Genomic DNA, 26100 nt, shown 5'->3' with positions numbered 1-26100 from the left:
GTGGCACTAAAGCTGGGGACCATGAGAAGTAATCAGTGCAAAACAGGACTTGGACGTGGGAGACAGGAAGACAAGTTGTCCACACCGGGGTCAGTGCTGTGGGAAGCCACGCTGGGCTGGAGAGTGGTACATGCCTCGAGGCAGACTCACCCCTGAAGGACCTGCCTTCTCTAAAGAAATGATGCCGGAGGGGGGAGGGGGCCCTCACCTAGGCACACGTTCTCCTTCCCTGCTACCGTTAGCGTCCGAAGTGAGTCAGGACACCCACTGAGGCACGTCTTCTTGGGGAACAAGGATCCATGATAAACTGCTCTCCAGTCAACCGTTACTAGGCCCCTGGGGAACACCAGTCCTGCAAAAGCACCCCAGGGCCTTCCCTGGGGGTGAGCCGCCCGCACCTGTGAGGACATGATGAAGTCACCAGACCACAGGCTAGAGCAAGGGCAAGAAACAGGGAGGAAGCAGGCAGACCGCCACTGGCATTCAAACCCACCAGTCTCCAGGCCAGGACCACCCACTGGTAAGTTCTGCCTGTCTCCAGACCCCGGCGTTGGGCACAAGTGAACGGAAGAGACAGGGCTTGTGCTTCAGCGGGGCCCACGTCGGCCCCTTCTGCTGTCACCACGTGACCACACCAAATGACTCAGTAAAAACTGCAAACGCCACCCACAGATGGTGCAGAGATGAGTCAGGGGTTTGGGACGAACACCTTTGGAAGCTGGGAAGCCTTTAAAGGGACTGTCTCCCTAGCGACAGGCCTACGCACTGCTTGTTGATCTGTGAATGGCATCTTGGCCAGTCTGATTCAGAAACCACCCCCATCTCCACCGCCCCGGCCCTCCCCCCCCGCCCCCCACCTCAGGTGGCTGATCTACACCAAGCCTGGCACTTCTCAACCCAGGCTGCGCTGCCTCAGCCCTGCCACTCTACAGCACATCCTCACACAAACACCAAGAACTGAGAAAGATCAAAGTAAGAGACTCCCCACAAAACTCCAAATCACCACCAGTACATTTATTTGAGGAAGAAACGGTCAAATCATATCAGGGACTTTTAAACTGGGTATGACTAGAGACACTGATCTGCCTAACTTCTGGGTGTTCACCAGGCACAGGGAACCAGATCCCGCACACGAGGCGTCCCCATTAAGCAGGTGTGCATTCAGTGAGGTACACATTCTGAGCGGCCACGTGATTTCCCGTTGAGAAGGTGCTGCCTTGCCGTCAGAAGAGTAGTGTTGAGAAAAAAGGCAGAACCTAGCCATAGCTTCTAGCACAGGCCTGGGCATGATGGTGGCTGGTGGCAGGGGATCACGCCCTATTTACAAGCAGGAGACGGTGCTCCCAGCTGAGCTGCAGGGGGAGCTGGGGCTGACTGGGGGTGAGTGGGGTGGGACCTGACATCAAGAGCCTTTTCCCATCCAGCCTGGGCCTCCGCAGCGTTTTGACCTGCAACAGGCAGACCTGGCACATCTGTGAAGCCGGGGATTCTGCTTCTGTGAAGCCTGGGCCCCCCTCTTCCTCCCCCGCCGCCCCGTTCTCCAGCCCCGCCCCACCTTCCCCAGGCCCAACAGGTGACCGATCCCTGGATGCAGCCTCACCCCACTCAACCCCGCTTCTGGACAGACACAGGGCAAACATGGACGCCGAAGCCCAGCAGGGCTGCAGCACATTTAGGGGTCGCTGGATTAGAGTTGTCTTACAAGGGCCCAAGCTGATCGGGCCCTACCCGTGGCGGCCAGGCTGAGCCGCGGTTTTTAGTGATTCAGGTTACTCCACGGCAAAGTACGATCCCGATGACACCCGGCGGAAAAGGAGGCTGGAGCCGCGGAAGAGCTGGCCCTGGATGGGAAGGAACAGTCGGGTCAGTGAGGGGAGGCCGGCTTTCACTCCTGTCCCCGAGCAAGGCCAGTGTGAGGCACAGAAGGGCCCAGCAGCTCGGAGCTCAGGGTCAGGGAGGGCCTAGGCTGCATTCCTGAAGGGCAAGGTCACAACCTGCCCTGAGCTGAAGTGGTTCATTGGCCACTTCATGCCACAGGGTGTCCACTGTGGATGGGCTACTCGGTAAGCACCCCCCAAAGAGAAGGGTCCTCTGGCTTCAGAGCCCAGTGGTCCAGGCTCCTCCAATGCCCACAGGACGAGATGCACAGGGAACGCACTGGGTCACTGGGAAGAAGTGCACCCGGCTCTTGCCTCGCTGCGTCCCTCCCATCTGTCCTCTCGCTAACCCGAGGTCAGCCCGTGCGCGGGCTGCTCGCCAGGCACTGCCCCATTCACAAGGCACATCAAGGCTAGGAAGGCAAGGATCTGCCCTAGCCACCAGGAGCCTTGACTTGGGGGCCTAAGGGCTCCAGCCAGCAGAAAGGTGCTTGGGTATGCAACACCAAACCCCAAGACTGCCCCCCTCACCAGGCTCACCATGTGGCCCAGGTCAACCCTCAGGCTCTCCTGGGCACCAGGGTGTCCCGCAAGAGGGCTCGGCCTCCAGTACACCAGCTGCCTGGCAGGAGCGGGCCTCAACCCCATGGCTCCATTTCCAGCGTCTTATTCAAGGTGTGAGATGGTGTGTGCCACCTCCCCGTGGCTCCCCCACATTTGATCTAGAAGTCTTTAAGAGTTGAAGAAAATGGGACTTTTTCTGAAGTAAATTTTTAAGTGAACTCAGATCTAACTACCTCAAATCCTAAAATAAAGTGAAAAGTCAATTTAAATGTCTTAAACCAAGTCTACTTTTACATTCTCTTTATCCTCCTCACAACACTGGATTCCATGGCAACCCTTATCTTTCCACGCAATAAAGCACCCACAAAACCATGTGGCCGGCTCGATGTGTGGGAACGGGAACACCGCCTTTGGGAGCTTGCTCACCTGCATGCTCAGGTACTTCCAGCAGTGAATCCAGGACTTGAACACTGGGGAGTAGGGGGGGAGCCCGGCCTGCAGCCTGCCAGGGAAGGGGAGCATGTTAGACCCAGAGACCCCTGGAGGTGATCACCAAGGGAAGACCCCAAGAAGGAATGGCTTGGCACTGCCACTACCCACATCCCGAACCAGTCATCCCAAAGGGGAGCCAGGGTGCCAGGCGGGATGTCAGGCCCAGATGGGAGGGGGCTGAGTGCCGGACAGGCTCAGCTGGGTGCCCCTGCAGCCTTGGCAAAGTGCCTGGTGGAGGGGCGCACACCTACCCACAGTTGTTCACAGCCATGAGGTCACCGACCAGCAGGAAGGGGTAGGTCAGCATGCTCACTGCAATCTGAAACCCAGGGAGACCTGCGTGTCAGTGACCCCCCTCGCCAGCCCCACCGGGGCCCAGGGAGCAGGGGCACAGTGTGCCAACATCCTACACCACGGCCAGCCCCCAGTGACCCCCAGAGCTGCCCTCCCAAGCCCCTCCCAGGCCCATGTGGGAAGGGTGGCTGACTTGACTTACCCCCATCACAAATTTGGTGTAGCTGCGGATGGCCAGGGCCTGGCTGAACTGGAGAGACAGAAAGGAAGACGGGTTTGCCACGGACACCTCAGGATGCACACGTCACATGCAGAACCCTGCTGTGCTGCCTGGTCCTGGCCTTGCAACCCGACCGCACCCTGCCTCACACACCCCTGTGCACACTTTCGGGGCCTGCCAGCAGCTTCCATGGCCTTGGAGCAGAGCCACGAGAAGATCCACGAGGCAGGAGTGGGACAGCCAGACTGAAGGGATTCCCGTGGCCCCGCTGGGGACGGTGAGGAGTGAAGGCCAGGCAAGGGGATCCTTGGCTGCTGGCCTGTGCAATCCCACTGGCTGTGAGCTGCGAGGGCTTGGCCTGTGCCTGCCTTGATCAGTGTCTGAGGCTTGGCACACAGTGCTCAGTGAGTGCTTACCGGCTAGAAGACAGCCAGCCACCTGAACAATCCAGGCCCAAAATGCGGGGAAGCCTGGGCTTCCTGCCCGCTTCAGACCTCAACCTTGCCCAGGAAAGGGGACTACCGAACCTTCAGCATCCTGTGGCATGGCCATCCCATCAGATGGGTGCCCTGCACCCCTGGATGCAGGTCTGCTCAGCCCTCTGCCCAAGTGGCAGCTTCATCTTAGCCTTTTTTTTTTTTATCATCTTAGCCTTTAAGCCACACAGAAAAGTACTTAAAAAGTACTTTCAATGGAGCTGTTGACTGCTGTTGTTGGAGGCTAAACACAGCAGCCCCTGGTCAAACACCTGCCCACCCAGACTAGAGGGAACCGATCAGCTGTGGGATACCCCCTCCACCTCAGCTGTCCCAGCCTGGCACTCTGATGGCAGCAGCTCCCCCACCCACGAGGCCCTGAGAAAGGGGCCAATTGAATTCGCTCACTTTGAAAGGCCAATAAGACACCTACCCAAGACGGACAATTTCCCTGAGCAGAGGCTCTCAGTGAGGGCGGGGCACTGCTCACCAGGCACATGCCCAGACACACACAGAACTGCCCAGACACAGACACATGTAGACTGACACCCTCCACCCCCACCCCCCAGTGATCCTGGTAGACAGGTCCCTAAGCCCTCACCTTCCTTCCTGGGGTCGGCAATCCCTGCTGTTACAATGGCTGGCTACCAGGAACCCCCACCCATCACTGTTCCCCAACTCTCATCTTGATTCAGACAGAATCAGTCAAGCCATCAGGTCCTTAGACTCCTTTCTTCTCGGTGCCTTTTAGAAGGCAAGGCCTCCGCATGCCTGACCCAACTGCTGAGGTCTGTGCACAGCAGGTGTGTGGGCCACTGTGAACACAACGCTGGGGTGCTCCTGGATAGCACACTTCCTAGTTGATTTGAAAAACCTCAAGGGGGGGGGGGCACCCCTACCTTCACAGGGAAGGACTTAGTCCCAGCCCTGTCGATCCCAGCCAAGTGCCTCTGGAGAGCCCTTCCGTCTCTGGGTCTCAACTTCTCTATCTGTGAAACAGGATGACATACCTGCCCCGCTCCCTTCACAACTGGGGTGTTCTCAGGAACCACTGTCATAATGTTCACAAAGGGGTTTGAAAGCATAAAACACTAAGCAGGAGTCAAAGGGTTGCTGGGCGTCGGTCTCTCTTCTGTTTCCTGACCCCTAGTTGGGTCATAACTCACACAGCCTTAGATAAGCTGGGATTTCTGATTTCTAAAGCTGCCCAGGAACGGGCATTCCATATACTCCAGGTATCCAGTCTGAGGCAAAGCTGACCTGGGGACCACAGAGGTCTTCTCAGACCTCTCCCCCAGAGGCCCTCTCTAGCCCTCGGCCTGGCGCTCAGAACCCCAGAGGCCTTGAGTGTGCCCCAGACCCCGGGCATCAGAGGTACACAGAAAGATGGACAAGTCCTTGTTCCAACAAACCTGGGAACCTGGATTCTGGTCGTTTCCCAGCCCCCCTGGGGAGTCACTCACGCTGTCATCCACCAGGTAGGCATTGATGAAGTGGGCCAGCAGGTTACAGCCCCACAAGAAAACCACATCTCCCAGGAGGTGAGGGATTAAGCCACTAAAAAACAAGGTGAGCAAAGATGAGCCGGGTAGGGAGGGGAGCGTTTCCTGGGGGCTCCACACCCAGGAAGCAGCAGGGATGTTCCAAGCTCCGAACTTCAGCACATCCAATGCCTCAGGCAGGAGCCTGCAGGGCTACGGGGCCAGCGGCTAAGCACACAGGAGGGCACGCTCCTTTCCCCAGGGCTGGGGGTTATGTGCTTCGTCTGATACCAGATTGGCTTCTGGTTTCACAAGCGTTTTCAAACCACAGCAGCTGGGCCTCAAGATGTGAATTTTGCTAAATCTGGGATTTTCAATACAGATTATGAAAGAGTGCCTACATGTTGGTAGTTTTCTCCTGGCCTTGATACCTAACCAACTCTCACAAAACACTGCTCAATGCATGTTGTCTTCCCCCAGAATGTTCACAACCAAGCAAGCTTCACAAGCACTGACCTTTTAAAGCGACGGCCTCTGAATAAGCAGAGAGGAGGCTCCCCCCAGATACAGCACCTGCGTGTGTGGGTGGTTTTTCATGTGCTGATTTACTTGTTTAGATAGGGAGTGACTTGAAAAGATTTCCAGAAAAATGGCTATCTCTTGGGAGGGAAAGTAGAATTATGATTTTTGAGTTTTTAAAAACCGTATTTCAAAATACTTCAAAAGTTCACAAGAATTAGATGCAACACATCTATGTTATGAGGGATATTAACAAAATGAACCTCGTGAATGCAATTTCTAACCATGCTGCTTCCACCTGCGCTCAGGTGGCCTCTCCACACGTACCCTTTGGCGCTTTCTGAGAACTGTAACATCTGCGTGTCACCTATTCCACACCCATGTGAAGAGAAGGAGAACCCAAAGGTTAAGTGACCCAAGAGGAGTCCTAGTCACACACCAGCATAACACTATACAATGAGTGTGGAAAACACCAGAGGTGTCCTATCTGATTTGGCTCTGATGTTTCTTTCTCTCTCTCTCTCTCTCTCTCTCTCTCTCTCTCTCTCTCTCTCTCTCTCTCTCTCTCTCTCTCTCTCTCTCCCCCAACCTTCCTCTCTGTAAATCAATACAAATTTATATATATTTTAATATATTTTATTGATTTACAGAGAGGAAGGGAGAGGGATAGAGTTAGAAACATCGATGAGAGAGAAACATCGATCAGCTGCCTCCTGCACACTCCCTACTGGGTATGTGCCCGAAACCAAGCTTCATGCCCTTGACTGGAATCGAACCTGGGACCCTCCAGTCCGCAGGCCGACGCTCTATCCACTGAGCCAAACCAGTTAGGGCAGTACAAATATATTTCAAAACAAAACAAAACACCAGAGGTGGTGATGCGTAGTGTTTTAAAGTCTGATATACCAGTCACATGGGCAAATATTTACTCATGTATAAGCATATATGCATGGGTGTACATATAAAAATGTGTGTGTGTACATAAGGCAAGGTTTGGCACTATCGACATTTAGGGCTGAATAAGCCTTCGTTGTGGGCTGCCCTCGGCACTGCAGGATATTTAGCAATAGCCCTGGCCTCTACTGCATACCAGCTGGGGCAACAAAAGATGTCTCCAGGCAGTACCAACGTCCCTGGGGGCAAACATCACCTCCTGATGAGACACACACCCACACGCACGCGCACACACAGAGTTTCTTGGTTACATTGGATCATAAATGAAAACATGCGGCCAACTATAAAACCACAATATGAGTAAATAGACAGCCCGTACTTAGTACATACATGTCACTGCCTAGACCTTAAAAGGCAAAACAGATGACACTTGTCAGGCCCGGCTTTTGGGCTCCATCTGTGGATTATTCTGTCGGGTGTTTTCTTTACAGGTAAAGTAAGGTGGGTGTGAGACACAAGGAAGGCAGAGGGTCTGTGGTCCTTGGGAGCACGTGTGCCCTGCTGGCAGGTACTCTGCACAAACACAAGCCGAGCAGGGCCAGGTTTTCTGACTTTTAAAAGAAGCCAGAAACAGGAATTATTATGTGAAATTCCCTACAAGTCAGATGGGAAGAACTCAGAAATGCTGTCACTGGGAGCTGTCAGTGTTCGGTCCGCAGTGCGTGGCACAGATTGTCAGTCATTTTTCAGCAATGAAACGAAGGACGATAGAGCGCCCTGGCTCATGCCCAGCCCCATGCCCACCCCCAGCCCTGGCAAAGGGACAGGGTCTGGGCGGCCAGTGCAATCAGCACTGACCAAATAGTACCGTCTCTGTGTGGGCCGTGTCCGGACAAGCCTGCACAGCTCTGGTCCGGACGATCTGTAGCTCGAACGCGCTGTGAAGTGCAGCTACTCAGGCAGGAGTGGGGCCTGGGGTTAGACTGAGGCCAGCAGCTGTGGCCTGAGAGGCTGAGGGAGCCTGTTAGCAGAGCCATGCCCGTGGCCAGCTTGGGGGGTATAAACTCACGTACACAAAGAATCCCAGCAGCCCCTCCTCTTTGAAAATCTTCCCAATGGAGCTCAGCACGCCGCTGTGAAGAAAGCAAGATGGGGCTAGAGGTCACTCAGTCACCTGGAGAAGCCCATCCCTCTACCCTCCACCCTCCCCACTGCTGCTCAGAGCCATGGAGACCTGGCTGGGATGGGCATGGGAGATTCTGTTTCCAGGCAGAACCCTGTGGAGATGACAGAGCTCTTGTTTGGGGGTGAAAGGGTACTTACCCAGTTCAGAGACTGGAGAAACCCTACCAGCATTGGGGCAGAACTCAGCAGTTAGCAACCAGTGTTTTCTGTGGGTCTGGAATTTAGGACTAAACAGTTCAGCCTGGGCTATGGCACCATGATGGGCACGTCTGCCTGGCCCTAGACTTATCTCTGGCTGAACAACCTTTCGGTAGAGAAGCCCGAGTGAGAGCAGGTGGAGTGGCAAGTGGTAGATTTACTTTCCCAGAAGACAGAGGAGGAACACAGGGACCTGCAGCAGGAGGCCCTGCAGCAGACCGCCCAGAGGCAGCCTGGGAAAGGCACATGGCCCTCCCCAGCAAGAAGCCTGGGGACCGGCGCTCATCACGGCCTGGAGGAGACTAGACGGGCTTCTAGGTGAGAAATGGAAAGGAGGCTCAAGAGCAACCCCTGTGACCTTGGCTCGCAAAGCCAAGTGGCCTGTCCTACATGAGGCTCTGCAAAGCCTCAGGCGGCAGTGGCCCAGGAGAAAAAGAGACAGTGGGAGCCAAAGCCTTGGCTAGTGCTGGTTCCGGGGCACGAGCCCTGCCAGGCCCCACTATCTTTCTCCTCAGAACAGTGGCACGGCCACTCCTGGTCCGTCTGCCAAGCTCACATTTCAGTCTGGGGGAATGGGCCTATTTCCCACTAGTGAACCCAAAATGAGGCCCCATAGCAGCCAAGCTTCCTGGGGCAATGGCCCCACAGGACAGTAGCAGAAAGCAACTGAGCCCAGGAAATGAGAATTAGAGAGGGTAACAGAGGCGTGTCCCCCTGTCACAGGCATCCAGGACCCGCCCCCTGTCCCCTGTCCTGACTGAGCCTGAGGGGCAGGGAGGGATCATGCCGGAGGGAAGGGCTGTTGTCGGCACACCTCTGCCCCAGCCCCTGCGCAGTGCGGCACGCAGATGCGAAGTGAGCCCTTGGCAATCGGCTGCCGTGGACAGAGGAGGAAACGAGCTGTGAGCAGGTGCTAGGACAGTGGAGAAATCCTTAAACCAGTGATGGGCAACCTTTTGAGCTTGGTGTGTCAGACTTCGCCGAAAAACTGAGCATAACTCGGGTAGTGTGTCACTTTGAGGAAAAAACTAACTCCAAGACTCTAGTCGCAAATGTTTCATCCTCAGGAGCAGCAGATGTTTCATCCTCGGCAGGCGGCCGCCTCAGCGGCCGCATGTCAGAAATGGCTACGCGTGTCAGTGCTGACACGCATGTCATAGGTTCGCCATCACTGCCTTAGGGCATAACCTAGGGGGCAGGAGGAAACCCTGTTTCAGTCCTAAGTAAAGAATCAGCTCTGGTGCCAGGACTCCTAATCCAAACCAGCTCCACGCCCACGCACCTCTCTGCAGGGCACCCAGGCCCGTCCCGGGCAGCCCGGACAAGAGACACAGAGAAAAGGCCCCGGACACAGGCTATGGAGGCCACGACCAGTTCCTCCTAAGCCAGCACATTAGAGCCAAGGCCGAGAAGGGGCAGTGACTGGCCCAGCATGGCCTGTCCTCGCAGACTCGAAGTGGGGACGAGGCCATGCCTCTCAGTCCCAAGAAGAATTACCCACCTGTACTTGGCCTCCCGTCCCACAAACTGAACCATGCAGCGCATTGAGATGACTGAGGAAAGAGAAAACACAAAGAGGTGACATGATGCAAACACAGAGCCCAGGACAGCCAGCTGTGGGGTGCCCGCTGGAGTGGCCCCTGCACATCATGGCCTGGGTCACAGAGCGGGGGAAGGGCCTTTGGGCTTCCCAGCACACCCCATGGCCACGGCACCCCGTCTTCTACCTGGGAAGAGCCTCAGCTCCCTCTGGACAGGACTCCCGGCCAATCTCTCCTCAGTGGGGTTGCAATGCAATACTCCCACCTCACTGCCCCTTCCCCGTAAGTCTACCGCCGCCCAGCTACAGTCCATGAGGCCAGCCCATTCTGCGCTGCGGTCTCCAGTGGGGCAGCTCACCATGCAGGGGGTGGGCCAGCATGCGGGACACGCACTGCATCATCATCTCGTAGGAGGTCTGCAAGAGGGCAGAGGGGGGTCAGGGGAACCCTGGCAACCACTCAGTCCGGCCTGCCTCTGAAACTGACACTCCTGGGAGCTAAGAGCTCATATGGGCACAACCTGAGATCCCGCAGCCCCCACAGTGGGTCAGTCTACCTCAGGTGGCCCCACTTTTGCCCACCTCCAATTCCCACCATCCAGGAGTGCTGCTGGGGCCAGGCCAGGCCCCAAAACAGCTGAAGGCTTTCTGGGGCTCCCTGCAGTATCCACACTGGCCTTCCACGTCACCCCTCCCATGCAAGCATGAGGACCCAACTCTGAGCCTCTTCAAAGACCTGTCCAACTTGACGGTGAGAAATAACCCCACTCCTCTCCCAGGGCCTCTCTCCAATTCCAACACCCACCTCCTTCACCACCTTCCTCAGAGAGGTCTTCATGTCGTCCTTGTTGGACACCTGCTCGATCTCATCCGGCGGGAAAACCTGCGACAAATCACAAAGGAGGGCCAAGCAAATTACAGTGCCTCTTACTGCAACTCGTGGGGCAGAGACGGCAGGAAGCAGCTCCTACCACTTTCTCTGCAGGGGCCACTGGCTGGGCCAGCCTCAGGGAACCCCCAGGCTGGAGCCTGGTGTCACAGCCGTGGGAAAGCGGGAAGACTGTGGGGCAGGAACCCTCCCGACCGACGAGTGGGGCCACCAGGGTTTGGAGCCTGGCTATGGTGCTGGGGTGGAGGCCCGACCAGCCTGGGGAGGGGGGCAGCCGGACCAGTGCACATGGCTGCCTGGGGTGGCCGGGAGCTCAGGGGAACCTTGGCAACGGCTGCGGGCTTCCCCGGGCCTCACCTTCTTCATGCTGCCCCGGGTCACGGTGGAGAGGGCGTTGGACATCAGTCGGGGGCTGAGGCCTCGGAACAGCCCGATCTTCCCATCCACTTGCACAATGTACTTGGCTGAAAGGAAGCAGGGGCGGCAGTGTCACGCCAGCGCAGACACCCACTCCGAAGTCACAGTCACGGAGGGGAGATCTGCCCAGGAGCCTGGAAGCGATCAGGCCCCACCAATTCTTCTCTAGCCCATTCCTTTGTGTAAAAGCCTTCAAAACATATTTCTGACAAACAAGTCCACATATTTCCTTTTTTAGCTTTGACAAATCTACTTGGCAAACTCAGCTCTAGTTTTCAACTCAGCAACTTCAGTGCTGCAACCCAGAAACCAGTTCTGTTGTTCATAAAAAAATGTTTTTCTCAGGGAAAGAAAGGGAAGAAGGCAGAGTTCCCATGGACAATAATAAAGGTTGCAACCCAAGGGAGGAAGAAAGAAAAAGGAAGAGCTCCCAGAAGAAGCTCAAGAGTGTCCGCTGGGCATGCCCGGGGACCCACCTGGCCCTGGTGGCATTTGTTAATCAAGATGGGAGAGGACATGCAAGTGGAGAAGGAACCAAAGCAGAGGCACCAAGGAACTATTTTACAGAAAAAACGTCAGCAGCCAGGGAGCTAGAGCCCACCTGAGTCCGTGCTTCTTCACTGGGGTCTCTGAAAGGATCGCTTTTTAAATGTTTTGTTGTTTTCTTTAATATCAACTTTTAAAGTATGTTCAAAAAGCTGTTGTACTTTTACAAAGCTGCATACTTGGAAGCTGGCAGAATGTTCTCAGACAATGCTCCCCTCAGACCCACGACTTCAGCTCTCCAGCGCCTCACAGTGGCAGGAACCGGTTTGTCCGGCCTCTCTCTGTAACATGTCTGCCACCCAGCAGTCCACTGCCACGGCCACTGCCAGCGGGCTTTCCCAGGCTGCAGCACCTGTTACCTGCACACTTGCTTCCTGAGATGGGTGGGGCTGGGGAAGGGGGGGTGGAGGAGGAGGGAGGACACAGACACTTGGCTTCAGAGTGGGCAGAAGGGAGGTTTGTTTTGGGGGAGGGGAGCACCAGTCAGTAAGAGGGAGGGAGGCAGGGTAAACAAGTGTGATCTCCAGTGAGGCACTCAGCCTCCTTCTATTCACCTGCCCACCAGCGAAAAAGGAGTTAGGGACCCCTACTTCCCCCACCTCTGAGATGAAGAATGAACAAGTGAGAGCAGAGGAAGGCAGGCAAAAATGCCCGCAGAGGCCATGCTGGGCCCAAAGCCCCGCCCCCTCTCCTCCCCGCTGGTTGCAGGGGTTCCGCAGTCCCTGGAACTCTCTCCAGGAAGTTCTCTGCGTCACACCTTCACCCATTACACCTTCACCATGACAGGGGAGGAGATGCTGTCTAGACAGGCTCTAGGCATCCACATAGCCGAGCCCTCTTCCCCCGGGAGAGCAGTGTGGTGTCTGGAAACACCCAATGGGCATCTGCTACAACACCCGGATGAAAACACCATTCATGTAAACTGGGGTGGGGAGCACCTAAGAACTCTTCATCTTCGCAAGAGTAGATAAAGTGAGTCAAGATCCCCTCTCCTGAGTCCTTTCGGGAATGACTGCGACATGAACAAGGCCGGTCTGGGCTCTACCCCTCGTCCCTCGCACGGCTGGAGGGTGCCCAGCCATACAGAGACTCCCCAGGGAGGGGCTGGCAGCCCACACCCCTGCTTCCCACAGACCGTGTTGACTGGGTCACCAGCATCACTGCACTTCAGGGGGTGCCTTCCTCATTCTGATCTCCCCTCCCCCACACCGACAATCTTGAAGTAAAAACAAATAAGAACACATTTCCCCACAAAATGACACGTTCTGACTGGCCCCAGACTGTGCCCAGCACCATGCGGCAAGACTGAAAGAGAAACGTGACCTCAGATTCTGCCAGCAGTGTATGAAGTGAAACAAAGGGGACAGGGGGCGAAGCCCCAAGTTATTCAGTGGAAACAAAGGTTTTCAGAGAACATTCTGGAATGACCAAACAGGTAAGAGCAGAGATGGAGGAGGCATGAGGGGATCGGGCTGGCTGTGAACTTAGACAACAAGGACACATTTGAAGAAAGTCTCCATCATGATCACCCTGTGAGGGTGGGGGCTGGGAGAGGGACAGCCATGGGGGCTTGAAAAGACCTTGGGCAGCTGGTGCCCACGGGCCAGGGGATGAGCAGCAGAGGCAGCCAGGTGGGCTTCTTGGCGGAGAGACCTCGGGACAGGACGGGGAGGGTGTGTGAAGGGCCAGGCATGAAGATGCTGGTGCCACTCTGCAGAGGAACGCGGGCCAGGGCAGTGAGGCTGCGTGCCCCAGCTCACCCGGCTGGTCAGGGCACACCACAGGTAAAGCCAGATTCACCACGCACTGGTCTATACCCAGTGGGTGAGATGCCAGAATGAGTTGGCTCCATGCCCAGGGAACACAAAGGAAAGAGGACGAAGAAAGAAGAAAAAGAACCAGGCCTCCGGCTACAGTAGCAGGAAAGCAAAAAAGCTAGTAGCAGGGCCGGACTGCTCAGAAGGCAAAGGACACCTCACTGCCCCCCCCCCCCCCCCCCCCATTCCAGGCACAACCTGGGGGCAGGGATGACAGGGACCAGGGTCTTGACTGGCCCTCCCTTGAGCACCTGTCTGCCCCCCCACCCCCACCCCCCGCCTGGCCTGCTGCCAGGTAGAGGATCTGGACCAAAGCTGTATTATTCACCGGCTCTCACCCCAACACCCTGCTGCCTCGGGCCACACTCTGGGATCCCCTCCTCCATGCCAGCTCTGACTCTGGGTGCCATGCTGCCCATGTGTTCCCCAGGGACACGCCACCTGATGCTTCTCTTTCGTCGGTGTGGGCGTTCCTGCCGAGGAAGCACACTCACCGTAGGTGAAGAAGCTCGGCAGATAGAGGACCTTCCTCCCCAGCACATTGGTCCCAATGGTGGGGGGCATCGGCTCATGGCCCACCTTCAGGATCAACAAATACAAAAGGAACGTCAGGTTCCACTGCTGACTCAGCCTCACTGCTTCTCATCTTCCCAGGCCTCTAACTCTTTCCCCACAAATTCTAATGCTGTTCCTGTCGATGTTTTCCCCGCCAAAACATAAATTTCATCAGTGTCTATAACCATCAGGATCATGAATCTCCCAATGAGCAGTAATGTCTAGTCCCAGATACCACCCTACACTACCCAAGTCATCCCCATCCCCCAACATTATTACCTTTAAATTCCAGATATCCCCAGGACAAAATCCCCTATTTTTATATACTTTGATTCCCATGCTCATCTCAGAATAAATCTGTTTATTGTCATCTCCAGGTTAAAAACTTCAGTCCAGTCTCAATTCTAAACGTGGTTAACACCAAAACACAGTACATCCAAATCTCACCCCAAACTTCAGACAACTCAGCTCCAAGTAACCCATTCCAAAGGTCACCCACAACTCGAATTTCTTACCACACCCACAGAAGATGTTAACAGATCTGTCCCCTCATTCTCAGGCAGAGCAGACTGCCACCTCAAATCCCAGCTGCTCCTCAAACAATTCCTCAACTGTTTTCTAATCTCAGTCACCCATATCCTTGTGACAGAGAGTCCCCGCATTTCCGTGGGGCTACGGTCACTTTTGCTGTGTAGATGCTGTTACATATGTTAACCTCATGTGGGTGAAGGACCAAGCCACCCACACCCCGTGAGGAAGTGGGGTCTCTCTGAGGGGTGAGAGTGTTTGCTATGCTGCCAATTGAGGAGACTCTCTGCTGCCAGGCAGGAGGCAGGGTGTCCGGGAGACCAGCACCTAAGTGGGGTGTGAGAAGTCTCCTTCCTTGACAGGGGGCTGGGACAGCAGCCCTGTCCCTCAAAGCAGGCCAACTGAGTCTGTGGACCAGTGAACCAGAGCAGCAACTTTTTTTTTTCCAAATAAATATATTTTTATTGATTTCAGAGAGGAAGAGAGAGGGAGAGAGATAGAAACATCAATGATGAGAGTGAATCATTGATCAGCTGCCTCCTGCACACGCCCCACTGGGGCACGAGCCTGCAACCCGGGCATGTGCCCTGACCGGGAATTAAACTGTGACCTCCTGGTTCATAGGTCAAAGCTCAACCACTGAACCATGCCACCAGGCAGAGGAGCAACTCTTGAAATGTGGAAAGCAGAAACGGCAGGGTTGGGAGCTCTGCCTTAAAAACTGAACTAGGTACGCTTCTAGTGCTTTCCTGGGTCAATTCCCTCTCTTCTTTGCCTTAGGGTTTTTGAAAGTTCACGCTGTCCCTTATGGATGGGATTCTGAGCTACATGACATATTACTGATTGTAAAAGAAGAAAGCTTCTCTGGATGAGGACCTTCTTTTTATAAAAAAGTCTGTCCCAGGGGAGCTGGAGAAAAGGGATGAGCCAGCTGACCTAGGCAGTTAGTCCTCCCCTTCCACACATTCATTCCCTTGTGGGTTAAAAGCTCAAAGGTTTTGAGTTTTGTTTTGATTTTTCCTCTTACACAGGCAACATTCCCTTTATCCTCTCTACCCCAAGTCTGAGCTATGTTCTTTTGCTGTCTTATCCAGTCTCGTCACAACAATTTGGGAGTCCCATTGATTCCAATTTCACCCCTAAATCTGCTGTGTCCCTTCACCTCATGTCCCCATAGCTTCCAAATCTACTGAGTCTATATTTGTAACTTCCACCTGGGTTATCAAAGGCACACTGGCCATATTTCACCCTTATTCTCCTTACCCTCAAAATTTCATTATTTGAGCCCAAGTCATACTTACCCAATTTCATCCCCAATTCCGGGAACCCAGTCCAGAGCTGTGGCTCTGTATCAGATTCTGGCAGAGTTAGTCCATCCCCTTCAATCTCCAAATCCTGAAAGCTAACACCCACGAGCCCTGATCTTAGGCACTGCGTTCTTATTTACCCCAGATCTGCCACTCCAAGCCTGTTACCCCCAAAACTGGTATCTACCTTTTTACAAAATGTTACTGATTCCTAAGCTATGCCCATTAAAATTTCACCCTAAAGTATGCTGTACTCAGGACCAGCTGAGTTCAAATTGGATAGGCCACCTCCCCACCATCCAGTTCTTCTAACCCAGTGGTCGGCAAACCACAGCTAGCGAGCCACATGCGGCTCTTTGGCCTCTTGAGTGTGGCTCGGCGTTAGAACCACTTCTTCAAAATAGACTCGCCCAGGCCGAAAACCGACTTCTGCGCATGGGCCACGAAGTCTCAATTGCACTGTTCGTGCATGCCCGCACGTGCTATTTTGTGGAAGAGCCACACTCAAGGGGCCAAAGAGCCGCGGTTTGCCGACCACTGTTCTAACCGTTTAGCCTCTCTTTACTCCCCAATTCCCCATTCTCCCTCATTCCCAATTCTCTCTTCAAATCACCCTTATTTCAACTTCTTCTAACCTGCAAACCAAATCTACAATGGTCCAAATGATGAAGCCACTTCCCACTTCCTTTCCATGGAGCCCCCTATGCCTATACTCCAGCATCCTCCACTCCACAGATCCTCCTATCTGCCACTCTAAAATCCCAGCCCTCAGCCAAAACTCAGCTCCCAGTACCCTTACTTCACATCTCAGCTACCATGTCATAGTCAGGTCAAATCTATTACCCCATTCCCTTTATGCCCTCTACTCCAAGTCTGATTTCAATTACTCTATCCATTCAAGTCCCTCTTATTCCAATGGTATCTCCCACTGTCAGTACAATTATAAAGACAGTAAATCTGACACCCATTCACGTCAACTCAAATCTTGGTTGGGTCTCCATCTCAATTTTTATCCCCTGCCCACTCTTCTTAACTGGAAAATTCTAGGCTCAATCTTCAGGCCTGAACCACCCCCATCTAAACAGTGCCCATTTCGGTTACCTCCACCTAATTCGGCCACATATGCATCCCTCCACCCTGCCTCCTTCCAATTCAACCTCTCCCTTTCTCAAGGAGCCTGCTGCCTCTGCAAGGCATTGCTGGTCGGCACCAGTATACCCAGTGCACCTGCTTGGCACTGTGCCAGACATCCCTACCGTGGCCTCAGTTCCTGCCAGGCTCTCTATCCTGTCATCTTATGTCCCAACTACCCTTTCTGCCTAATTCCAATACTTCCAAACCCCTTCAGCGCCTCCCCCCCCCTTACAAGGACTGAGACCCATCTCCCGACCCCCACCGTGACTTCCATTTTCTCCTCTAAATGCGTCATCCTTTCCCCCAAAAGCCTCCTCGCTCCCTCTCCAGACAAAACGCCACAGTCCCCTCCCCCACTGCGTCGCCCCATGTTCCCCTCCTCCCACCAAATCTGTCGTCGCTATCAGATCCAGAGCCCCCCATTTCCTGCTAAATCCTACGCCTTCCCCCTCTCCCACCAAATTCCATCACCAGTAGTTCCTTCCTGGAGTCTGATGCCTTTCTCCGCTTTTAATATTTGGCCCAGGCCCCCCGCCCCCCGCCCTTTGTCTTAAATCCATCCCTTTAAACCCATCCCTATCAAAGCCAGAGAGCTCTTGCTCCCTTCACCCTAAATATGTGCTCATCTTCTAAATATTTTGCCTTGGCCCCCAATTCTCCTTCCCACCCATTCGCCAAAACTTCCTGCCCCTCCCCCAAATCTGTTGCTTTTTCACTCACCCCCAAATATGCCCCTTCCCTTCTATTCTAAGTTCTCGCCTCCATTCCTTCATCCCCGAAGGAAATCCGTCTCCATCCCATCGCCCTCTCCTTGCACCTCCAAAACTCCTTGTTCCTTCCACCCTCTCCCAAATCTGTCGCTCTGACGCCTTCGCCCCCTCTCCTGCACCCTCAAACCTGTGCCCCTGCATCCCCCAAACCCTCCTGCCTTCCTCCTTTCCCGTCCCTGCGGCCCACCAAACCCTCGGCCCTCGCCCCTCTCCCTAAACCCGTCGCCCTCGACCCCCGCCCCAATCTGACCAGATCGAGGCCTGTCACCTTCACGTGAGCACCCCCTCCCTACGGCGCCCCCGGCCCCCACCTGGATGAGCAGTTTCACGTAGAGCAGCGGGTGGCTGAGCGCCGTCACTCCCGCGCCCAGAGCCACGAAAAGGGCCTCGGTGGTCGGGGCGTTGTCCCCAGAGCCCAAGCCCCCGGAGCCGCCGTCCATCCTGCGGGCGGAGGGCTGCGCCGCAGGGCGAGGGTGGCGCGGGTGTGCGCGGTGCGCGGGCGGCGGGTCGCGAGCCCGGGCCTCCACCCCCGCCGCCGCTCCGCCGCGCGCTCCGGCTCCAGCTCCGGCTCCCGCCATCCCCGCGGCACCGCCGCGAGCCTTGGGCGCCACTTCCGGGTCCGAGGCCCCCATGGCGCCGGCCGGCGAGGTCACTCCCCGTCACGTGATGGTGGCGCCCCGCCCCCTAGTGACGTCAGAGGCCTGCCTTGCCGCGGCGGAGCCGCAGGGGATCACGGGAGGGCGACGCGCGGGGAATATGCGCCGGACGCGCTCCTCGGCCGGGACCTGGCGCCCCGCTCGGCGGGCTGGGACCTGGCCCCCCGCTCGGCGGCCCGGGTCGCGGCTCGGGCCTGGGTGGGCCTCCGCAGGCTCGGGTGCTCTCCCGAGATTCCCGTGAGCGGCGGGGGCGGGGCTGGCGGTTCTGGAAGCCAGACGACCCCAATACGGTCTGCGGCGTTGCTAAACCCGGTCCGGGCTTCGGGAGTTTTCCCTGCAGGTCTGCGTCCGCCCCTTTGCGGCCCGGGTCCTGGGCGGAACGGCCTGCGAGGCCTCCACAGCTCCGCCGTCTCACACCGTCCTCCCCTTTGCCTCCCGCACCAGACCCGACCCAGTCGCCCTCAGCCTCCTTTGCACTTGAGCCTTCGCGAACCTCCCTTGGGGCCCGCGGCTGGAAAATGTGTTTTGCTCTAAAGTTCTTGGCCAGTCTCCATAACTAGATCCGGGAATTTTAATCAGTCGTTCCGTGTGAGCATACGCAGGCACTGTGCCTGCTAGGTGCTATATAGTCTAGTTAATGAGAATGAAATAATAATTGGCCCTAAAATCGCACTTACGTTGTGCCAGCAGACACATTGGAAGGTGCTTTGCACCATGTTAACTCCAGTACAAGCCTCACAACACCGGTAGAGGAAGGCTTAGCTGGTCCTCTACCAGCATTTTGTTCAATTTCATTTCTCTGTGTTATAACGTTGATGAGATGCATAGGAACTGACCTCCTGTTTATATCAATTAGCCTATGGTAAAATCGGTTTTGTTATCGAGTAAGTTGAGGACCTACTGTATTTATTACAAGTGCCCTGTACCTGCTTGTAGGGCCACCCCTGCAAGGACACCCGGAACCGCCTGCTGCTTGTGAAGGTGCTCAGGGAAAGTTTCTGTTTAAACGGAAAAGGAATCGGGTAGCTCAGAGGCTGCAGGAACACAGCAGTGGGGGACCTGGCCCTTTGCCTGTACTTATCCTCTGTTCATTGTGAGCAAGTTCTTTAGAATAGACAGCTGTCTTCTGACCATTTAGTCCAGGTTTCTAGCAGTCTGCCCTTCCCAACTCCCTTCCTTAACTAAAAAGCCACTACTGACAAATGCTCTAGCAGCGGTTGCCAACCGGTGGTCCGTGAGGCCCGAAAGGTTGGCGACCGCTGGTTTAAGGAAACCTTTGGAGTCTGTAACACCTTCCACATCCCAATCTTGCCAGCTTCTTGCCTCCCTTCTTCCCTTTCTTCCCGTGCTGGCTTCCCTAACCCAGATTTGTTCTGGTCTAAGTCACTGCAAAGCTTCCTAGCCCACCTGGCCATTGTGGCTTAGTTGGTTGGAGCGTCCTCCCTTGCACCAAAGGGTCTTGGGTTCGATTCCCAGTCAGGTTACTCTGTTTTTTAATGAAAAACAACTTTCATTAAACCTACCTCCCACCCTAGGAGCATTTTAAATGAATTCCTTTTGCCTGATTTAGGCTTTTCCCCTACAGGGGCCCTAAAGTGAAGTTCATCCACAGCCTCAGCTAAGGTTACAGCGGCACACTAACTCTCCACCCACAAGTCAGATTTCCATAACTTCCTCGCACAAACCTTCTCTCGGCTTTTCCTCCCCATTTTCCCCAGCTGTCTGTTTTTCCTTCTGACCTTGACTGTGGGTCCACTGTTAGCCCTGTCATTGACTCTGCCTTACATGGTTACCTAACTTTTTGTGTATATTTGGTTCTTTCAGACAGTTCCATGTAAGGCAGCCACATAGTATTGTCTTGCATCATTTTGTGTCTTCCACAGCACCAAATACGGGGATATACTTGCAGTTAATGTCCAGTAAATTCTTTTTAAGTGATTGAATAATTTCCCTAAGCAAAGACATTAAAGTAAAAATAGGTCAGTTAGACACCTAGGAAACCTACAGAAGCAAATATATAACTCTACTATGGCTATAGTTCCACGACCCAGGTCTCACAGGAACACCAAGAGAGAAAAGTTCACAACCAAAAAATTGCAAACCACTCAAAAACACATCCCATCACGACAGTGAATGGCCAAAACAGGAAGCTTACTATACTCCTGGGAACTTCGCATAAAGAGCAATCTGAAAGAAACTTTAAGGGAGAAAATGTAGTTTTCAAGTGAAAAAAAAAAAAAAGGATTGCCGAAACCGGTTTGGCTCAGTGGATAGAGCGTCGGCCTGCGGACTGAAAGGTCCCAGGTTCGATTCCGGTCAAGGGCATGTACCTTGGTTGTGGGCACAACCCCAGTGGGGGGTGTGCAGGAGGCAGCTGGTCGATGTTTCTAACTCTCTATCCCTCTCCCTTCCTCTCTGTAAAAAATCAATAAAATATATAAAAAAATAAATAAAAAGGATAAAGAATAGAAAGTATTGGGAAAAAGGAAAAGACACTGTGAAAAAAGAACAGGTATTTGAAAAGGAATCCCGCAGGTGGTCTGGAAATGGACGCGTGCTCCCTGCAATGGCTGATGGAAGGAAAGCCTGCTCGGAGCTCACTCCGCAGGGCAGCTGGCAGTGTGTGTGCATGTCTCCGGGCTGGTTGGTGCCCCACCCCGCCCCGCGGTCCCGTTCACCCGCAGTCTCCACCGCAGAGTGCTTGCCACGCTGTGCTGTGGCGTCTGCTTTGTCAGTCTCCCCTGTTGGAGTGCAGGGACGTCCTATTCATGGCTGGCACAGCGCCTGGCACGTGGCAGGAACCCACTAAATGTTTCCAAGAAAATGTGTGAAAAAGCAAAAGTAATTTTAACAAAGTTAAAATTTGTGGTAACGCCACTTAGTGAGAGCTTTAGCGAGACCTATATGCCCCAAATTAGGATCCCACAACAGCAGGAAATGAACAAGAACTACGACTCTTGTAGACTTTATTGCCAAGGATATAAGCCACCGTCCCTGGAACCCCGTGGGAAACTAATGAAAAGAGAATACAAAATAATAAGTACCCACTATTGCAGCTAAATGGACATCAAACTAATCAGGTCAGGAGTGAACTTGAGCTGATGTCAAGGTCAGCATGAGAGTTCAGGCCTCACCTGGGGATGGGGAGGCACAGCAGATGTCAGGAGACTTCACCCTGGTGTAAAGCCTGGATGTAGGTTCCCAGTTGACTAGTTCTGGGTGTGAACATTCTGGCTGCACTGTGCACCTGTTGGCCTGGGTGGGGGTAGGGAGCACTGGACTTCCTTCTATCTGGACCCTAGGGTCCCATACCCAGACATCAACTCCATCCAGAGACCGAGCTGCAAAAGTAGACAATTTTAGGTTCTGGCATCCCTGCCCCCATTGCTCCCCACCCTTCCCCAAAGCAGGTAGGATTCTATTGAGCAGTTTTAAGAGCTAAATTCAACCAGCTGTCCTATATTCAGGGACTCTTGTGCTAAGTGAAGTGAGGCCTGCCTGCACAGGTGCCCAGGTCCTCCCAGACAAGGTTGCTACTGGCTTTACCTGTATCAACTCCATTGATTATTTCAATACTAGTGCCCTGGTGCACAGATTCATGCACGTTGAAAGGAAATTAATTAGAAGGTGGCTGGCGGGGTGGGACTGGGCCAGATGGGCCAGACTCCCCCCTGGAGCCAACCTCCAGTGGTCCCTCCCCAGCTGGCTGCACCTGGGGCAGCGCTGCAGCTCGAAGGGCATCTGCGGAGTGAGCGGGGTCCCTCCAGCAGGTGGGGTCCCTCCACCTGGCCTGTGGGGAATCAGGCCAAAACCTGCTCTCCCACATCCCCCAAGGGGTCCCAGATTGCGAGAGGGCGGTTCACCAAAGCTTGGCAGCTCCTGCATTGAGTGTCTGCCCCCTGGTGGTCAGTGCACATCATAGCTACTGGTTGCAGCATCTGCCCCCGGGTGGTCATTGTGTGTCATAGTTAACGGTTGGACAGTCGCTTAGCCTTTTATTTATACAGATGAGGTGGGCTATGATGATCATCTTCATTCCACAGGTGAGGAAACAGAGACCCAAAGAAGTTATGTAACTTGCCCAGGATTGCACAGCTAATAAGAGGCAGAGCTAATAAGATTCAGATCCAGATCTGCCTGAGTCTGACACCTCACACTCTCAAATGGAGGTGAAAGAAAATGGACAGTGTCCAGAGTGATGATTCTGGGCCTCCAGGGGCTGCTGCCAGGTGGGCCGGTCGCTTTGAGATTGTTGATGCCACAAAGGCCTTCTGGATGCATGGTCTATGAAGAAAGCAAGCTTTCAGCAGCTGTTGGCCCACATCTACTGATGCACACTCAATGTGGGCACCAGACTGCCTTGTGAGCCACAGGGCTGCCTGATGCCAGCCTCACTCTAATCTCTTGCTGGTGTGGGACCACCTCCACCCAGGAAGCAATCGGGTGCTCACTAGCTGATGACAGCCCTGGCAGTTCCTGCCGAGGGGACCTCTGAATTAAGGGAGCGGAGAACTATGTGCAAAGGCCCTGAGTGGAAGTTTGTCTGGCAGATTGGAGGGCAGGAGGAGGCCACCTGTCCAGAGCAGAGTAAGTGAAGGGCCACTGGTGAAAATGAGACCAGGGAGTTGGGCCTTGAGGCCATTGGCTATGGCGCCTAATGAGACATAAACTAGATATATCCCTAATTTAGACTGCAGGAAGGTGGCCTTCAAAAAGTCAGGAAGCCCTGGCCAGTGTGGCTCAGTTGGTTGAGCGTCATTCCATGCACGGAAAAGTGCTGGTTCAATTCCTGGTCAGGGCACAAACCCAGGCTTCAGGTTTGATCCCCAGTTGGGGTGTGTATGGGAGGCAAACAATTGATGTTTCCCTCTCACATCAATGTTTCTTTCTCTCTCCCTCTCCCTCTCTCTCTCAAATCAATAATAATAATAAAAAAATTAAAAATGGGTGAAAACTGAGGCTAGCTGAGTGGCCATTTAGCCAGCGAATCGCTCTGATTTGCCCTGTGGGGGATGGTGAGGGAGGAGGGTGGGGGCTCACTCACATTGAGCCCCAAGGGCCCTGGGAGAGGAGGGAGGGACAGGGCTGGGCCTTGCTGGAACCTGGTTAGGGTGGACAGTGAGGTTGGGGGACACTGAAGCCAAATCATAGAGGGCAGAAGATGGAGGAAAGAAGATGCCACATCTTCCCACAGCCCCTCCCCCCGTGCTCAGAAAGTCCTGCTCCCTACTCAGGAAAGATTTGTGAAGGGCCTGCTGTGTGGCAGGCGCTGTGGGGGACACCGACACAAATAAGCCAAGGCCCTACCTCTCAGGGTGTTATCAGGACTAACTGTTAGGTTTGATCAAGCAACTGAACTGATACCCCTCCCCCAGGAACTGGCTTTCCAGGCTACTTCACTATGGACATTCCCCTTGCTGAGACCACATTTCACTTGTGGTGACCACATTCCATTATCTCCCCTCCGGGTGTGCATAAAGAGGTCTCCCCCCAGAAAAAAGCCCGCCTAAAGTCCTGTCAAAGCTGCTGACCCCCTCACTGGGTGCTGGAGCCACCCAGGCTCAGCCGCCAGGTGTGCGGATGATCGAATAATAAATTCACGATCCCTCACCATTCTGGCGACCTTTCCCCAAATTCTGAGCACAGGGCTACTTGTTGAAAGAAGGGAGGAAGGGAGAAACCTGGCCGGAAGGAAGGAAGTGTGCAGCTCTCTGATGGGAGAATGGATTTTAGCGGGCGGCTGGCTAGATAACGGCTCTCCTGGAAATATGCCTGTCACCCCCAGGTCAGGCCCTGTAACACTGGCCGTGTGCTTGCGCAAGCTCTGGACGCCTCCTCAGGCACGGCCTGGCACCATTCCTGGCTCTGAGTACTGGCCTTGCTTTGCTGGCTCCCTCTGGCGCCTTCCTGTCCAGATCCTGGCTCTGGCTCCAGGGGGGCCCCCTCTCCTCCCCAGAAACACATCCTTCCCTTTGCCCCCTCCCAGCCCCTGGGGGCATAGCTCCTGCCTCTTGCTCATTGGCCGTTTGTTGGTCCAGCCCCATGCTAGGCCCCCCTCTTCAGTCCTGTTTCCCAGGACACCTCCCTCAGCCCCACCTGCTGTGGGCCTCGGCCTCCGGTGACCTTGAGTCCTTCCTGAATAGCAGGGCGGGTGCCAGGGCCTGGCACGAGCCTTGCCCAGTCCCCGAGAATGCCAACTCTGAAACTAGATCGTTCACACAGAGCTGTTTACGGCTTCACTGACGTCCTCCGGCCACCCACGTCAGGACTGACACATTTGCTGCCTGTCTTTCCGCTGTCTTTGCACCTTTGAGGGGACCGCTGCCTGGGCGGCCAGCCCGGGCTCGGCGCCTGCGTGAGGGAGGTTGGGTTTTGCCTCCCTGAGGCCCTCTGGGAGCAGACTGGCTCTGAGTACTTGCAGCCCTCAGACTGACATTCACTTAGGAGCACCCAGACCACCCAGGGGAGGGGCCCACAGAAGCGGAAATGTGGGAAGCGTCCTGGAAAAGGTGAAGGGCAGGGAGGAGGAAGCCTGGGGCTGGACCCAGACCCCCAAAGGGCAGCCCTCGCCCTCGCAGACGACAGCCTCCGAAGGGACCGAGGGGAGGAAATACTGGTTGTTTGGGGAGGGGACAGGCCCGGCTCCTCTGTGAGGGAAGCTAGCTTTCATCGGCTTCCTCCCTCCAAGGCAGGGGCCGGCGACAAAGGCCCAGGCTGCCATTGGCCCTCTGGTGCGGCCCCGGCCCGGCCTCCTGAAGACCAGGGGGAGCAGGAGCTGAGGGGGACAGGGAGGCTGTGAGGAGGGTATGGAGGGGCAAAGGCTACACCGGCCGCAGGAGCAGGTTTCAGGGCTGCCGGCATCTTCCCTGAGCCATGTCACCCCTGCTCGCAGGCCTGTGTGTCACAGGCCATTAAGCTCTCAGCAGGCGCTTGGCTGAGGCTGGGACTAGGCAGGCAGGGGCGGTTGGGGACACCGGGGAGCCTAGGGGACATGCCCAGCCGGCCTGTCCCCTCCGGCCTTGGCTTATGGGGGGTAAATGCTCCTCCGCGGAGTCCTCACTCTCCCCTGAAAAAGTTACATCCTCACGAACCTCTGGACATTGCCTGCATGTGCGCGCACACACACACATACACACACACGCATCACCCCCACACACACATACAAGCCACACCCACACCACACATACACATACAGAGCACACCCACAGCACATATATGCACATACACACCATACACATCACACAAATCACACACACACCACATACACACACAGTACACACATACACACATACCACATCACCACAATGCATGCCACACATATCCCATATACACATACATACACACCACACATATATACACATACCACATACACGCATACCTCACGCATACATACAGGTGTTGGCAAAAGTAGGTTTACAGTTGTGAGTATGCAAAACAGAGTTTATTCTTGTATTATTTATTAATTATTATATTATTTATTTGTATTATAACTATAAACCTACTTTTGCCCATCCCTCTATATATCACATATGCACACCACACATAGACCACATATACCACACATATCACATACATAGTAAACATATAACACACCACACGCATGAAACATACAACATGCACACATATGCATACATGCTACACATAGCCACATACATATATACTATACGCATACCACACCACCCATATGTACACACACCACACACACAATCCACACATGCATGCACACACCACATATATATAC

The 26100-nt window shown here is 54.6% G+C and overlaps 1 protein-coding gene across 2 annotated transcripts; it reads right to left on the bottom strand.

Moving 5' to 3' along the window:
• Positions 1–993: 993 nt before the first annotated feature.
• On the bottom strand, positions 994–18362 carry MTCH1 (mitochondrial carrier 1). 2 transcript variants are annotated; one of them, XM_079780995.1, is made up of 12 exons: positions 18015–18362; positions 13904–13988; positions 10987–11093; positions 10546–10623; positions 10100–10157; positions 9702–9753; positions 7891–7950; positions 5387–5480; positions 3430–3477; positions 3185–3252; positions 2868–2943; positions 994–1841 (listed from the first exon to the last, which is right to left on the bottom strand). In XM_079780995.1, exons 1-12 carry the CDS (start codon positions 18333–18335, stop codon positions 1770–1772), a joined length of 1119 nt encoding a protein of 372 aa, XP_079637121.1. In that variant the 5' UTR covers positions 18336–18362; the 3' UTR covers positions 994–1769. The 2 variants fall into 2 exon arrangements, with proteins under 2 accessions (XP_079637121.1, XP_079637120.1); XM_079780994.1 differs by having other exon boundaries at positions 5336–5480; positions 18015–18361.
• Positions 18363–26100: the final 7738 nt, after the last annotated feature.

The sequence above is a fragment of the Cnephaeus nilssonii genome (assembly GCF_951640355.1).
Source record: "Cnephaeus nilssonii genome assembly, chromosome: 9".
NCBI classification, from domain to species: Eukaryota; Metazoa; Chordata; class Mammalia; order Chiroptera; family Vespertilionidae; genus Cnephaeus; species Cnephaeus nilssonii.
Note: the sequence above shows the minus strand (reverse complement) of the source record. Positions and strands in the feature narration are given on the sequence as shown.

Bases quoted from the DNA above. Each gene is read 5' to 3' on its own strand.
- MTCH1 (XM_079780994.1), bottom strand. From the start codon at position 18,335: ATGGGGGCCTCGGACCCGGAAGTGGCGCCCAAGGCTCGCGGCGGTGCC. The intron at 13,989-18,014 runs GTGGGGGCCGGG...TTGATCCTGAAG, and splicing joins ACGTGAAACTGCTCATCCAG to GTGGGCCATGAGCCGATGCC. The intron at 11,094-13,903 runs GTGAGTGTGCTT...GCTTCCTTTCAG, and splicing joins GCCGAGCTTCTTCACCTACG to CCAAGTACATTGTGCAAGTG.